Raw genomic sequence first — 15,916 nt, 5'->3', positions numbered from 1 at the left:
TGCTTATCCAAATATAATATTTCAGCCGAAACTGGTTTGGCTCAGTGGTAGAGCGTCGGTCTGCAGACTGAAAGGTCCCAGGTTCAATTCCGGTCAAGGGCATGTACAGTTGAGGGCACATCCCCGGTAGGGAGTGTGCAGGAGGCAGCTGGTCAATGTTTCTCTCTCACTGACGTTTCTAGCTCTCTATCCCTCTCTCCTCCTCTCTGTAAAAAAATCAATAAAACATATATATATATATATATATATATATATATATATATATATATATAATATTTCAAGGAGGGCACAGGAAACTGAACACATTTATTGCCTTCAGGGAAGAGAAATGGTGGCTGAGGGACTTCTATGGAAGAAACTGTACATTGTATTATCCTTCCGCACCGTTTGAATTTTATACCATGTGCAGATGGTATAAAATAGACAGATTAAACATAAAGCTAATGAAATTTAAGCTTTGAGGCCCCTCATTCGCATGGGCCTTTCATAAGGCCCTAGGAAAGCCCTAAGGATGTTTACATGGTCATATGTTTTTGTAAAAACTGCTAAAATGAGATGTGTTAACTTCAAACAGCTAATCTTGCTGTTTCTTTGCACTCCAAATTCCCCTCCACACTCTTCTCCTTTTGTGTGATGTTGCGGGGGAGGCAGAAGGGGAACCTGGCTGTCAGCATTCTGGGGATATGGTTAAGGGGGAGTAGACTCCACAGTGATGTGGATGGCAATCCTTCCATGCAGTTAGGTTATTGCTGGTCAACCTGGTGTCAGAAATGAATTCCAGAGATGCCCTTATTATCCAGTGTGCCAACACGTCTGGCATCGTAGTAAGAAGGTGCAGGGATAGAAGTTCTATTGCACAGCATATCCTACCACACTCAGCACCGTAAATACATGGGCATGGGGAGAAACACGAGGTTTGAAGTGGATAGTCACAAGACCCGCTGAGAAACAGGATCTTATCAATGCTTAGTCAAAACGGAAGCTCTTACCTGTCAGAAATTTACTTAATGCTGCAAACATCATTTGTTACTTATAAAACTTTTTTTTTTTTTCTTTTAGTGGTTTCTGGTCCTGGAGTCAAAGTTTCTAGTCGCTTCTTATCTGTAAAAGTTGAAGAAACATTTGCCTGTTTTCCTGTCAGTTTCATAAATTATTCCATTTAATCATTTTTTTTGTCATTTTTAAGTGATACAGTATTTTCAAAAGCCATTTTGATCCCATTTCTGAGCCTCTCATCAGTATTGGTCCTCACACCATCCTTCACTGCTCCCATTCCCCAAAGTAGCTCACATCAGAGATATTATATTAAGTGTTTGGTAACAAAAACTAATGTTTTAATATCGTTGCACAAGAACGTTAATGGAAATGGCACAACGTAAAGACATGATGACTTTAAACAGCCGAATTCTTTTCATAAAATGTAAGCACTTCCCATGGGCTGACTATGCATGAAAAGGGGCACAAGCCAGAGAAGACACTGGAGGTGTAGGAGGGTGAGACAGTTTGCATTTTTTATCGAAAATGCCTTTTTGCTCAAGCGTTACCTTAGGAATATTTGATTGCACATACGACAAAAGATCACTAGTGTAATTTTGTTCACGGCGCAATTCTACATTGAACAAAGCAGCAGGCGATCGATTCGGTGATGGCATTCCCAATTGACTGAGAACTTTGTTTGCGATTTCTAAGTACAAAGCTTCAATCATTATCAACACTGAAATGGAATCATAAATTGGAATTTGGAAATCATAATGGATCATAAATAGGAAACATTGAAATGGAATCATAAAATATTTAGTATAGCATGTGTTGCTTTTATGTCCAACAGATGGCGCTGTGTTTACAAAAAAGCATGTTTTTACCTGTCAAAGGTATGACATCTATATAATAGTCAGTATAAAGTATATAAAAACAAGTGCGTATTTGAATGCAACGTTGTGTCAAAATTTCAAAGTAATCGGTGTACTTTTGGAGATTTAATATTTTGAACAAACGAATATATATATATATTATTGATTTCAGAGAGGGAGAGGGAGAGATAGAAGCATCAGTGATGAAGATCATTGATCCGTTGTGTCCTGCATGTCCCCCACCAGGGATGGAACTTGCAACCTGGGGATGTGTCCTGACTGGGAATCGAACCATGACTTGCTGGTTCATACGTCACCACTCAACCCCTGAGCCACACCAGCCAGACAAATTTTGTTGTTCTTAATTATGTATGAGCGTCAGGACTTCCATGAACCACTTTGAAATTCTATACAAAATATTGCATATACATAATGTAATTTTTTTCTAGTGAGAGAATCCATAATTTTCACTGATTGTCTATGATTCCCAAAGGATTCTTATGCCCCCTGCTGCCACACTTAACCATTGACGAAGAAGTTACATTCACTCAAACATTTTTGTGTTGATTTCCAATATACCCGGTACTGTGCTTCTAAAGCATGGAGGGGTGTTTGGAAAAGAGGTAGGGCTGGGATGTAATCATGGGAGGGCAATTTATAGCCTGGTAAACAAGACAAGTGATAATCCTATCTAATAAAAGAGCAATATGCAAATTGACTCACTCCAAGACACAAGATGGCTGCCCCCATGTGGACACAAGATGGTCACCACAAGATACCCTGCATGGGAGGGAAGTTGTTGGCAGTTAGGGGTGACCAGGCCAGCAGAGGAGGGAAGTTGGGGGAGACCAGGCCTGCAGGGGAGGGCAGTTGGGGGTGACCAGGCCTACAGGGGAGGGAAGTTAGGTGGGACCAGGCCTGCAGGTGAGGGTAGCTGGGGTAGGGGAGCAGACCTGCAGGGGAAGGCAGTTAGGGAGGACCAGGCCTGTAGGGGAGGACAGTTAGGGCCACCCCTCTTCATGGATGCCCTTCTCACCGAGGCTGAGACAACCCACAACTGGCTTTCTTCACCTTTCTCAGGCTCTGAGTCCCGTACCAGCATGTAGCCATCAGGATCCCTTCCCTCATTCAACTTGCATCTTAATACTCTACAAGGCTGTTCCTCCACATGGACACTAGGGACTCTCACACCTTTCTTTCTCCTCCTCTCTCTCTCTCTCTCTCTCTCTCTCTCTCTCTCTCTCTCTCTCTCTCTCTCTCTCTCTCTCTCTCTCTCTTGTTCTGACAGCCTATGTAAGGCTGCCCCCATGTGGGCAGCCTCATCACCTCCCTCGGGCTTTGACTCCACACACTGGGTTGGACCCACATGGATTCCCTCCTCATCCTGCTCAGGTGAGGCCAGATTACCCTTTTTTATTCTTTGAGAGGTTTATGTAATTGGTGCTACTTCTTCCTTGAACATTTGAAAGAATTCACCTCTTGTTTTCTTTGTGGAATTATGAAATTCAATTTCTTTAATAGACAGTGGACTACTCACTTTTTTTTCTTTTTTAAATATACTTTTATTGATTTCAGAGAGGAAGGTATAGGGGTGAGAGATAGAAACATCGATGATGAGAGAAAATCATTGACTGGCCTCCTCCTGCACATCCCCTACTGGGGATCCAGCCCACAACCCAGGCATGTGCCCTTGACTGGAATCAAACCCAGAACCCTTCAGTCCATAGGCGGATGCTTTATCCACTGAGCCAAGCCAGCTAGGGCTTGTCACTTCTGGTAAGTTGGTGTTGGCCATCAGAATTTTTCCAATGAGAGGGATGGAGAGAGCCAATGGGAGAATCCAGGGACATCTGTAAGACTTTCAACACCAAAGATCAATACTTCTTCCAATGAACACAATTTTTAAATTTATTAGCATAATTTGCTTGTTAAATGCTCTTTTACTCATATATGCAGAATTAATTTCCCCTTCAATTCCTTAGACTGAGTAGTTGTACCTTCACCTCAGTCTCTGTCCCTCTATTATGAGCCTCATTAGGGTTTATCTATCTTATTATCTTTTCCAATTGTTGGATATGTTGGTTCTGGGTTTACTATTTCACTATTATTGAAGTAGCTGCTTAGATTGGGGGGATAATAAACTTTTTCTGTAAAGGGCCAGACAGCAAACACTTTAGGCTTTGAATCTCAGGGTTGTTTTCCATCTTCCACAAATCTTCCTATGGTCACTTTCCTAGCAATTTTTAACATTTTATTTTATTCATTAGGTGTTAACTTAAAGAAGGTCTTTAGATAGAAGCATGGATAGATAGGACTTTATCTGATTATAATAGATAATATTTATTTAGCCTGCACTGTTACTATGCTGTTAACAGTACAAAAGCAGCCACAGCCATACACATAAGGATGTGTGTGGCTGTGACTCAATAAACCTTTATTTTCAAAACCGGGTGGAGGGCTGGATTTGGCCTGTGGGCCATGTTTGCTGGCCCCTGGCTTAGAGCATCAGATCCTGTACAGACCTGTTTCCATGGTCATTTCTCTTGGCTTTTGTCCATATGTTGTTTGTGGCAAGTCAGGTTATTTTGAACTGACCCGCAGAATTACATTTGACGAACTGTAGACAGTTCAAAGATCTGGACGATGTTGCTCTCCTCGATAACTTACTTTTGCTCCTGCCAGGCAGGTAGACATTAGTCACTTGTAGTCCCTTTTAATCCAAACAGGGATTGAGATCGTTTGAATCTGGATGAACTCTTTCTCATTTCAAATTAAAACCAGAGTTATATAATTTTTCCTTGCAGCCCTCAACCCTAATTTCTGTCCCTTCAGACAGCCCCATGTGTCTGTTGAAAACTGTGTTTTGCTTCCAGACCTCTTGGCCTCTACACTCAGGATTGTCAGAGGCGGTCTCAAACGCCAAACTCATCTCTCCTTCCTATGGACACTTGGGACTCTCAAACCCCTTCTCTCCCCCCCTCCTCCCCCCCCCCCCCATCGCTCATATGCGCTCGCTCTCTCTCTCTCTCTCTCTCTCTCTCTCTCTCTCTCTCTTTCTCTGTCATGCCTATGGTTCTGATAGCCTGTGTAAGGCTGCCTCCATGTGGGCAACCTCATCACACATTTTAATCCCATAAATCCTTATGCATAAATATGAATAAAATGGCAATAACCATGTACCTATCAATAACCACATTAAAGGTAAAGACATAGGGTAGCTGAATAGCCATGGCTTCCTACATTTCGGCTAATTTCTGAGATATAAATACATGCTTCTTATCACATCTGTTGAGTGTAAAGGCAGTGAGTATTGACAGATTATGATGGAGGAGAGAAAAAATTTCAAGTGAAGACAAAATGTGAATGTTTCACATGAATTTCAGATCAATTGTTCAACAGTAAGAATGTATCTGAAGGTCAAAGAGCAAGATATACACATGTGATGATGCTGTGCCAATGTAACCATGAAGAAACGAGGGAAGGCAGTGAACAAATGGAAAACTATTACAATAATTGTGGCTGAATAAGTAATAAATAAATTCAATACCTATCAGCCTAAAGTTAGTCCAGAAGAAGGCAAGCTGTTTGTATGAGAACTTACATAATCACAGTAAGTGCTATTGACACTTTTGTGGCAACCACAGACGGGGCCTCAGGTTCAAGGCCTGAATGAGTGAGTATAAGGAGTGCTGACTTGGTGAGTGGCTAAGAGATCCCATGGCTGCTGTGGTATTGGCAGGAACTTGCAGAGTTCCTCAATGATAAAAACGGGGCTCATCTGTCAACAGACTTCCTACCTGGATAAAATTTATCTAAATTGGAAAAAGATGCCTACAAAACCACATCACAGTGAGTGAAGAGGAGAAGTAAGTACCTAAGTTTAAAGCAGCAATTTTTGACTGGCATGCTGCAAGAAATTTTAAAACATGGGACACCTAACTATTTGCCAGGGGCACTGAGATCTTTTCTGTTGATTATCAAATAAAAAAATGACAGCACCCAATATTACAAAAGCCACCCAGTGTGAATGAATCAAAATCATTACACCCCCCCCCCCCTTTTTTTGGTCAGATCAGCAAAATATATAGTTTTGGCTCGCCACAGAACTTTAGTATCAATAATTAGTTTATGTGTGCTATGAGCCGAAAAAGGTTGCAAATCACTGATTTTAAGCTTCACATGAATAAATCACGCCAGTGTTTGTAGAAAAGCATTTGAGAGCCACAGGCCTAGTCTCAAGTCACTTGGGATTTAAACTTACAAACTTTCAGAAACTAACATGATTACAAGTATTGAAAGTTCTGTGAGTTCTCCAAAATCTATTTTAACCCTTTTTTAACCCTAGTTTTCTAGTATGTTCCTATCAGTTCAAAACCTTGCCCAAAAAGTCTGGGCAAAATGTGTATATTTATCAGTTTACCTGGCATCTTTCTCCTTACATTAAATTTCAACTTTTGCCATGACCAGTTTGGCTCAGTAGGTAGAGCGTCTGTCTGTGGACTCAAGGGTCCCCGATTCAATTCCTGTCAAGGGCATGTACCTTGATTGAGGGCACATCCCCAGTAGGGAGTGTGCAGGAGGCAGCTGATGGATGTTTCTCTTTCGTGGATGTTTAACTCTCTATCCCTCTCTCTTCCTCTCTAAAATAATCAATAAAATATATTTTTAAAATAAATTTTCAGCAGCTTTTGACATTTTCGAAGAACTCCTGCTTATCCTATTGTGCTGATCCTGACACGCTAACCCCAGTGCACCGGCCAAGGCCATGTGCTTCTTTTTTCTTTTTCTTTTTCTTTTTTTAAATATATTTTATTGATATTTTTACAGAGAGGAAGGGGAAGAGATAGAGAGCTATAATAGAAACATCGATGAGAGAGAAACATTGGCCAGCTGCCTCTTGCACACCCCCTACCGGGATGTGCCTGCAACCAATGTACATGCCCTTGACCGGAATCGAACCTGGGACCTGTCAGTCCGCAGACCGATGCTCTACCACTGAACCAAACCGGTTTCGGCAAATTTGTCCTTCTTTAGTTGTGATAATCCTCACCCGAGAATCCATGGATTTTTAGGGAGAGTGGAAGAGAGAGGGAAAGACAGAGAAATGTCCTTATGAGTGAAACATGCCAATTGGACCTGGGCTGGGGAGGAAGGAACCTTCAACTAAATGTACGTGGTAACTAGACTTATTGTGATGATCACATCATAAGGTATATAAATGTTGAATCATTATGTTTTACACCTGAAACTATATAATATTGTATGTCAACTATGCTTTAATAAAAATAAATTAGCTAATTGAATTTTAAAATGATTAAAAAAAAAAAAAAAAAAAAAAGCCGGGACCGGTTTGGCTCAATGGATAGAGCGTCGGCTTGGGGACTGAAGGGTCCTGGGTTCGATTCCGGTCAAGGGCATGTACCTTGGTTGCGGGCACATCCCTAGTAGCGGGTGTGCAAGAGGCAGCTGATCGATGACTCTCTTCGATGTTTCTAATTCTCTACCTCTCTCCCTTCCTCTCTGTACAAAATCAATAAAATATATTTTAAAAAATAATAATAAAATGATTTTTAAAAAGCAACCCTTACATTTTTAGTCCTGCATATTTCTATCTCTGTATTGTCCTTAAAAGTCAAATGCTTTCAATGTCAAAGATATAACCCAAAATAAGTCAACAAAATGGTAGAGTAGAGAAAAAAAACATAAAAAGCCCAAATTATTATTACGATAATCAGTTAAAATAAGAAGTTTTATTTATTTTATTTTTTTTAAATCAATCTTTATTGTTTATATTGTTACAAAGGTTCCTCATTTCTTCCCCCCTCCACCAGGTTCCCACCCCACCCTCCGCCCCCTCCCCATCCCCCATTGTCCTCATCCATAGGTGCAGTTTATGTTCAGTCTCTTCCTCCCTCCCTTTCCCTGATAGTAAATCCCTTTTCAGATAGTAAATCAGTTACTTAGCATTTTCTCATATCAATGATACCACCACATGCCCAATGACACATTTCACACAAAAGACATTTCCAAATAGGTCAACCAGCCTCATCCCAGCCAAAATAAGAAGTTTTAAATCTGACACAAAACAAAGGGGGGAAAAAGAACATTCAGAGGATAAAAGGAAAAAAAGCTATTTGAAATTAAAAATATGATAGCAAAAATGAAAACATTGGTTGATAATATCAAAGAAAATTTCCAGAAAGTAGAACAAAAGACAAAGAGATAGCAAATAGGAAATAAAAGATAAGAAAATCTGTGTGTAGCCTAGCTGATTTGGCTCAGTGGATAGAGCATCAGCCTGTGGACTGAAAGGTCCCAGGTTCGATTCTGATTAAGGGCACATGACCGGGTTGCAGGCTCAATCCCCAGTAGGGGGTATGCAGGAGGCAGCTGATCAATGATTCTCTTTTATCATTGATGTTTCTATCTCTCTCTCTCTCCCTCTCCCTTCCTCTCTAAAATCAAAAATATATATTGAAAAAAAAATAATATTTGTCTGTTTGCTAAGTCTGCCGTAATAAAATACCACAGGTTGTATCGTTTAAACAACAGAAATTTGCGTTCTCACAGTTGTGGAGGCTAGAAGTGTGAAGGTCAGATTTGGTTTCTGAGGCCTCTCTCCTTGGCTTACAGATGGGCGTCTTTTTGCCACATCCTCACATGGTCTTCTCCCTGTTCTGGGGCATCTGTGGTGTCTCTTCTTCTTTTTAAAATTTTATTTGTTGATTTGAGAGAAAGGATGGAAAAGAGAGAGAGAGAGAGAGAGAGAGAGAGAGAGAGAGAGAGAGAGAGAGAGAGGAAGTAAGAGAGAGACATTGATTTGTTGTTTATTTATGCATTCATTGGTTGGTAATGTGTGTGCCCTGACTGAGTATCAAACCTTAAACCTTGGCATATTGGGATGATACTCTAACCAATTGGGGCTTTTCCTCTTTTTATAAGAATACCAGTCCTATTGAATTAGGACACCACTCTTATTACCTCATTTAATATTTTAATATGTATATATTTTAGAGAGAGAGATAGAAACATCAATGATGAGCAAGAATCATTGATCAGCTGCCTCCTGCACACCCTACCCTGGAGATTGAGCCTGCAACCCAGGCATGTGTCCTGACCAGGAATCAAAACATGACCTCCTAGTTCATAGGTCAACAATCAACCACTGAGCCATGCTTGCCGGGCAGGATATCTTGGCTGTGGGAAAAAATGTATCTATGTGAGGAGCAAGGGGTCCTAGCCCCACACCACCCTCAGCCCAGGTTTTCAATGACGGAAAGACATAGCAGCTCTACCTAATAGGTAGAAACTAACACAGGGAAACAGCAAAAATTCAGAGACAAAGAAACATGTCACAAAAGAAAGAACAAAAGAAATTGCCAGAAAAAGAACTAAATGGAATGGAAACAACAAATTATCAGGTATAGAATTCAAAACAATGGTTATAAGGATGCTCAAGTAACTTAGTGATAACATCAAAGAACTTAGTGGAAACTTCAAGGAACTTTAAGAGAACATCAATGACATAAAAAGCACCAATCAAAAGGAAGCATACACTACCTGAAATGAAGAATAATTTCAGGGAATCAATAGTAGAGTAGAGGACATCAAGATTCAAATCAGTAATTAGGCATATAAGGAATCAAAATCCATCCCATCAGTACAGCAAAAAGAGAATGGGAAGTAAGGAGTAGGACTGGTGAGTATAGATATCTAACTTCAGAAGTGTTGCTGCAAAAGGGAGCAGAGTTAGAGGGCTATGTAGGCTCAATAGATAGTTATTTGTAATGGATGTTTGCACAATGGTGGGGCAATTACAAAGAGGGAGAGACCCAGGATGCAGGAAACAGCCTACCTTGGAGCAGTGAGAGGGATGAGATGGAGACTGCATGTGGAGACACTGCCATTGGCAGGAGCAGAGGCCCTTCCTCCCCATGATAGCAGGGCAAGAAGAAGGAATGGACCTAGAGGAAGGTGTGGGCCCAGACAAGGGGAGAATTTTGTATGAGATTGTTTCTACTCTCTCAGTGTACTATGCAGCCAATACTGAGAGCAGAGATGAGCAGAAGGTGAGTGGTCAGGCACCTGTGCTACGGCTTTGAAGAGAGAGGAAGGGAAGTAAAATAGAAATAGTCATTTTGGAGGGTGGAGACACTAATCAGAAGGATTGCAGACTGGTGACTAAGATGGCCTGGCAGACTTGAGGGCCATCTGAGATTTGTCATTATGAATTTAAATACATTTTTATTCATTTTGGACAGAGGGAGAGGGAGAGAAACATCAACCATAAGATGGAATCATTGATTGGCTGCCTCCTGCATGCCCCCTATTGTAGATCAAGCCCATAACCCAAGCATGAACCCTGACAGGAAATTGAACCCTGATCTCCTGGTTCATGGGTCGACGCTCAATCACTGAGCCACACTAGCCAGGTGTGATTATGAATTTAAAGTGAGATCTGTCAGTATGCCTGTGGGTTGTTGTTTTTTCCCCAGCAATATAACCTGTTTTGGTACTGGTGAGGTATAAGGATATATTAAGAGGGCAAAGTCATATTTTTTCACACTGAGAAAGACAAGGTATGAGTGCTTTAATGAAAATGTTTATTTTTTTTACAACATGGTAAGTTCACACTGGCGGTTAATTAGCAATTATTTCAATACTTTCAAACTCATCTGCCTCCAGCTTTAGTTATAATGCATGAATGTAAGCTTATAAAGTTAAGAAACAGCAACAGCTAATCTAATCTTTCTTGATATTCCTTCATGACCAGCAAGATAGATAAAAATTTCTTTAAAAGGCTAAAAGAGATGGATATATAAATTGTGAGTTTATTTTCAAAGCGATATGAAAGTAACATTTCTAAGAAAACATTTAAACCAAAGATCACACTTAATAAAAACAATATTCTTAATCAGGCTGTGTCATTTTCAGCTATTTGGCATTCTGTTCCTTTGTCAATTTGATATTGCCCAACAAAGAATGGTTATCTTTTATTATTTGGGAGATGAATGAACAGATGAACACATCTAATGCACATCAAATGCCTACTCAGCTAAGATTTTGCCCAATATCAATGTGTTTTAAGATAGTCTATTGTTACATATTTATCAAATATTGAGGAATACTGGTGTCATTCAAGATGAAGCCATTGATTAAGAACTGAATGTCCTGGAGACGTATTTGGTGTTAAGATTTTAGGTAAATTTTCACCAGCCTTAGCTCCATCAGCACACTGAAACATGTTGTAGACTTACTACCCAATAATTAACACATTAGACAACATTAGCCTCTTAGAAGAAAGATCATGTTTTGCTCCTGCTTCTGTAAAAACATTGTTTATTTTAAAGAAGTGTGAACTTTTACTCAACTACTACTCCCTTGATATGAAAAGGAGACAAGAGGAGCTGAAGAAGGAAAGCTGTCCAGTTACACTCCACAGCCCTGGACATACTGACTGACATCTTGGTTTTGACAACGATTTCTCCAGGCCACCCTGTAGGGAAAGGTGAGACAAATGGCGATAAGGTTAAAGCACACCTTCATTGTGATAGACGCACATCAAATCCTTTGTGAGGACAGACTATTTTAACACTGCATGAAATACAGGCTATTGATAGATCCAGGTATTGCTATTTATTAAATGGAGATACGTACACCAAATACTTCACTTCTCCCCCCAAAGACTTGGCCACAGCATAGCATGCTGACCACGAGAGTCACGTGCATTCCCTAACAGCCACTGCAAAGTGCATTCTACATTTACCTCATTCCAAACATTTCAAAACAGCACAAGGAACTGGTAGAATATGGAGAATCTTAAAAATTCTATAAATCCCCCCAAATTAATGGAGGAGTAAGAGAAAAATATTCTGAATCCCTTGAAATAGATTGCTCCTAAGAGATACTTTGTTTAGCATAAGTCTAAAGCTGCTACTTTCAGTTCTCAGTAGCATACTGTTGTCCTTGAAAATCTTCTCTCACCTCTCTCCTAACACAGGGCAAAAAAGCTCTCCCCTTTAACGCTTACACATACCATGCTCTGATGCCTTGTGGATCCCTGACAACCCTCTTTGCACAGGTTACAGCTTGAGTGATGTCATCTTGAAGCAAAACTGAAAAACAGGTGGTGAGTAATGAAGACAACTTTCATAGACATTTCATTTTAAGTTTAGGTTTACCCATTTTATTCTCTTAGGCTAAGAAATGGACACTCAAATCCTTTTATACAAGTTATGCATCTGTGAATGTTGGGAGAAAACTCAGATCCCAAAGTCATTGGAATTTTTAGAATTATCAACTAATAGAGGCCCAATACACAAAATTTATGCACTCGGGGAGTGGGGGGAGGGGGGTTCCTCAGCCCAGACTGTACCCTCAGTCATCCTTAGTGCTGCTGTGGAGGCAGACGAGGCTCCCACCACTGCTACTGCACCAGCCAGCCATGAGCCCAGCTTCTGTCTGAGCAGCTCCTGTATTGAGCATCTGCCCCCTGGTGGTCAGTGTGTGTCATAGTGACTAGTCATTCTGCTGTTGGGTTGATTTGCATGTTAGCCTTTTATTATATAAGATGTGATAGATAGTTCTCTTTATAATAGGCACTACTAGAAGAAACAGAGGAACTAACCTAGTAATTTAACCTAGTAATCAGCAATTCTACTACTAGAAATTACCCCTAAAGAAATAAGAGCCCTGGCCAGTTTTTCTCAGTGGTTAGAGTATCGACCCACAGATCTGAAGGGTCGAAGGTTGAGTTCACAGTCAAGGGCATGTGCCTCGATTGCAGGCTTGATCCATGGCTTTAGTCAGGGCATATTTGGGAGGCAACCAATCAGTGTGTCTTTCTCACATTGATGTTTCTCTCTCTTGCTCTCTCTCTCCCCTCCCCTCCACTCTATCTAAAATATATATATATATATATATATATATATATATATATAGGGAGGGGGGGCAATGATAAAATATGTACACAGATAATAATTTAATAAAAATTAAAAAAAGAATAATGCATGAAGCCTTAGATAGTTTTCACCTAGATACATTACAAAACAAACAAACAAACAAACAAATAAATAAATAAATAAATAAAATATAGCTGAAACTGGTTTGGCTCAGTGGTAGAGCGTCAGTCTGGGGACTGAAAGGTCCCGGGTTCGATTCCGGTCAAGGGCATGTGCATTGGTTGCGGGCATATCCCCGGTAGGGGGTGTGCAAGAGGCAGCTGGTCAATGTTTCTCTCTCATCGACATTTCTAGCTCTCTAGCTCTCTCCCTTCCTCTCTGTAAAAAATCAATAAAATATATTTTTAAAAAATAATAAAATATATATATGAAAAAAATCCATTTTTCTAAAAAATAAAATAAAAGAATAAAATTTAAAAAAATGTAAAATAATAATTGTTGGTATTAACATATAAATATCGATAATTTTGTGTGATAAAGAACAAATTGTAAAGCAATATAGTAGTACAATTTCATTTTTGTTAAAACACACGTGCCTGGCCAGTGTGGTTCAGTAGTTGAGCATCAACCCATGAACCAGGAGAACATGGTTGGATTCCTGGTCAGGGTACATGCCCAGATTGTGGGCTTAATCCTCAGTAGAGAGAGTGCAGGAGGCAGCCGATCCATGTTTCTCACATCAATGTTTCTCCCTCTCCCTTCCTCTCTCTCCAAAATCAGTAATAATAATAAAAAATAACCATAAAAAACACCACACATTATTTACATGTTTATATGTAGGTACATTTGTACATGACACAGCTATATTCACATATATTATTGATATCTATTCTATTTTGAACAATATATACCAAAAGTTACTAGTAGTCATAAGTCTCTTGGTAATAAGAATTTTTTATTCAGTGACCACAGATTATTACATAATACAAAATATTTTTAAGATAAATTAACTGGATACAAAAGAATATTCTAAAAATAATCTTTTCTATTTGAATTTTAACATTTAGAAATTTAACCATATCAATTTTATAATATTTCTCCAATATTTTCATTTTTATGAATTTATTTTATTTTTTAAAGTCAAAGTCACCTCTTTTTTTTTTATCCTCACCTGAGGATATGTGGCTTCTTTTTTTTTAATTTTAGAGAAAGAAGGAGAGAGAGAGAGAGAGAGAGAGAGAGAGGGAGAAACATTAATTGGTTGCCTCCCATACCCACCCCAACTAGGGATTGAACCCACAACCTAGGTATGTGCCCTGTCAAGGACTCGAACCTGAAACCTTTTGTTGTATGGGATGATGCTCCAACCACCTGAGCCATCCAGTCAGGGTGAGATGGAGTTTTTCTAGGTCCCTGTTGAATTTTTGAAAACCTTTTCATTTGTATTGAATCTCTATTCTTGTAAGCATAAGTCCTGTGCCATCACTTAAATGCTACTTTCTCTTACCGCTGCAGGATATACCACAGGCGTTAGATGATCTTGGAGTTTTGCCATCATTACACCAGTAGCGGCTATTGATCTGAAATATCCCATAATCAGTGCTTCTATCTCCAGGATTGTAGTTTGTAGCTCGTGTGTTGTAACTACTTTCCCATCTGGCCAAACACATCCCTGAAAAGAACATGCTTTTAGTAATAAATACCAACACCATATGACTTATACTGCATACCATAATCAGTTCTATATAACTAATTTTATTTTATTAATGACTTACTTTATAAGTATGAAGATGTAGAACATATATCCATCAAACTATTCACTCATGCATTCAAAAATAGTTATTAAGGGGAAGTGTATGAATTCAACCTAAACATACAGTGATAACATTGACAAAAAGGGGCTAAAATACAAAGTAACTTTTATACAGGTACATCTTGGGTTGCATAGAAAAAATGAAAACAGTTAACCAACTAGAATGAGTAAGAATAATGAAACAGCATTTCATGCTGCATTTCAGGGATCCTGACACAAACAGTGATTGAGGGGAAATAGGTTCCTTCTGCCCTTTGAGATTTCAACATAATTAAATAAACAAAACTTTGCTATGAAAGCTTCATGTCATGCAGGGGCATTAAAGAACTGAAAAATGCTGCATTATTCTAGGCTCACAGAGCCCAAGTTCCACATGGGAAATAGCTGGAGTCAAGTACCAAACACCTGGCAGATTGCTCAGGTGCACAAATGTATAGTCAGCGTGCATGTCCCCTGAGTCTGAGGCAAATGGCAGGCTTGGTAGCACTCAAAGAGTACAATGGGTGGCGGTTTGTTTAGAATGGTGCAGAATTTTGCACTCCGTGCCCTCATCTCTTCATCTGGCATTTCTAGTTCTTAAGGAACAAGTTGATATATATTTAAAACCATTTTAAGTATACAAATCCTCAACTAACTTTTTTAAAGAAGCCCGTTCACGCAAATCCCCCTTCTCATTATTCATCCTCCATTAGTATCTGTTGCACACCTGGCTGGCTATGTGGAAGTATGGAGAGTTAACTTACAGTTTGCCAGGCTCACTCCTCTGTAGCCATCCAGTCCAAGTCTTTTCAAGGTTCTGGCCAGCTCACACCTCTCATAGACCTTGGCCTGGACGGCCACAGAGAGGAGGAGAAGCCCCAGAGTCAGGAGAGCCTTCATGTTGACTGTGAAGCCAGACTGCTCAGCTGGCCAGGGTAGGCTGGCCCCAGTATTTAACCTTTTTTTACTTCCTTCTCTTCCTGGTGGTTTGGAGGCTCCACCCCTCGAGATATGTGGAAAACGGGAACAATTTTTTGGTTCAGGGACTTCAAAAAATTAAAAAAATTAATCCACAGGAAGTTGATGAAATGGTATTGTTTAAAGACTTGGCTCAGGAAGAATTGGTATTAGCACTGTTTCCAAAACAGGAACTTTCTCTTATTTTTATGAATTTGAGCAACTCTAAAGAAAAAAAACACAAAACACTAAAAACGAACACTTTACACAAACTGAAAATGAGCTCTGATTTTTCATTAATGTTCATTTCATTAAATTGTTTTGTGTGCATTCACTATGCTGTTTTCATCTTTTTTAACTTAAAATTATTTTATGTACTCTGCATAAAAGAACGTGACACCTTGTGTGTCATTTTA

At 39.6% G+C, this 15,916-nt stretch overlaps 1 protein-coding gene across 1 annotated transcript; it reads right to left on the bottom strand.

Moving 5' to 3' along the window:
- Positions 1–10,438: 10,438 nt before the first annotated feature.
- On the bottom strand, positions 10,439–15,489 carry LOC118730247 (lysozyme C). Its single transcript, XM_036458054.2, has 4 exons — positions 15,308–15,489; positions 14,259–14,423; positions 11,887–11,965; positions 10,439–11,346 (listed from the first exon to the last, which is right to left on the bottom strand). Exons 1-4 carry the CDS (start codon positions 15,441–15,443, stop codon positions 11,280–11,282), a joined length of 447 nt encoding a protein of 148 aa, XP_036313947.1. The 5' UTR covers positions 15,444–15,489; the 3' UTR covers positions 10,439–11,279.
- Positions 15,490–15,916: the final 427 nt, after the last annotated feature.

The sequence above is a fragment of the Pipistrellus kuhlii genome, unplaced genomic scaffold (genome assembly GCF_014108245.1).
Source record: "Pipistrellus kuhlii isolate mPipKuh1 unplaced genomic scaffold, mPipKuh1.p scaffold_m20_p_3, whole genome shotgun sequence".
Taxonomy (NCBI): Eukaryota; Metazoa; Chordata; class Mammalia; order Chiroptera; family Vespertilionidae; genus Pipistrellus; species Pipistrellus kuhlii.
Note: the sequence above shows the minus strand (reverse complement) of the source record. Positions and strands in the feature narration are given on the sequence as shown.

Excerpts from the sequence above, each read along its gene's own strand:
- LOC118730247 (XM_036458054.2), bottom strand. The coding sequence starts at position 15,443 with ATGAAGGCTCTCCTGACTCTGGGGCTTCTCCTCCTCTCTGTGGCCGTC. Across the intron at positions 11,966-14,258 it reads CTGTGGTATATCCTGCAGCG|TTTTGCTTCAAGATGACATC; the intron begins GTAAGAGAAAGT and ends CCTGTTTTTCAG. Across the intron at positions 11,347-11,886 it reads CCACAAGGCATCAGAGCATG|GGTGGCCTGGAGAAATCGTT; the intron begins GTATGTGTAAGC and ends CTTTCCCTACAG.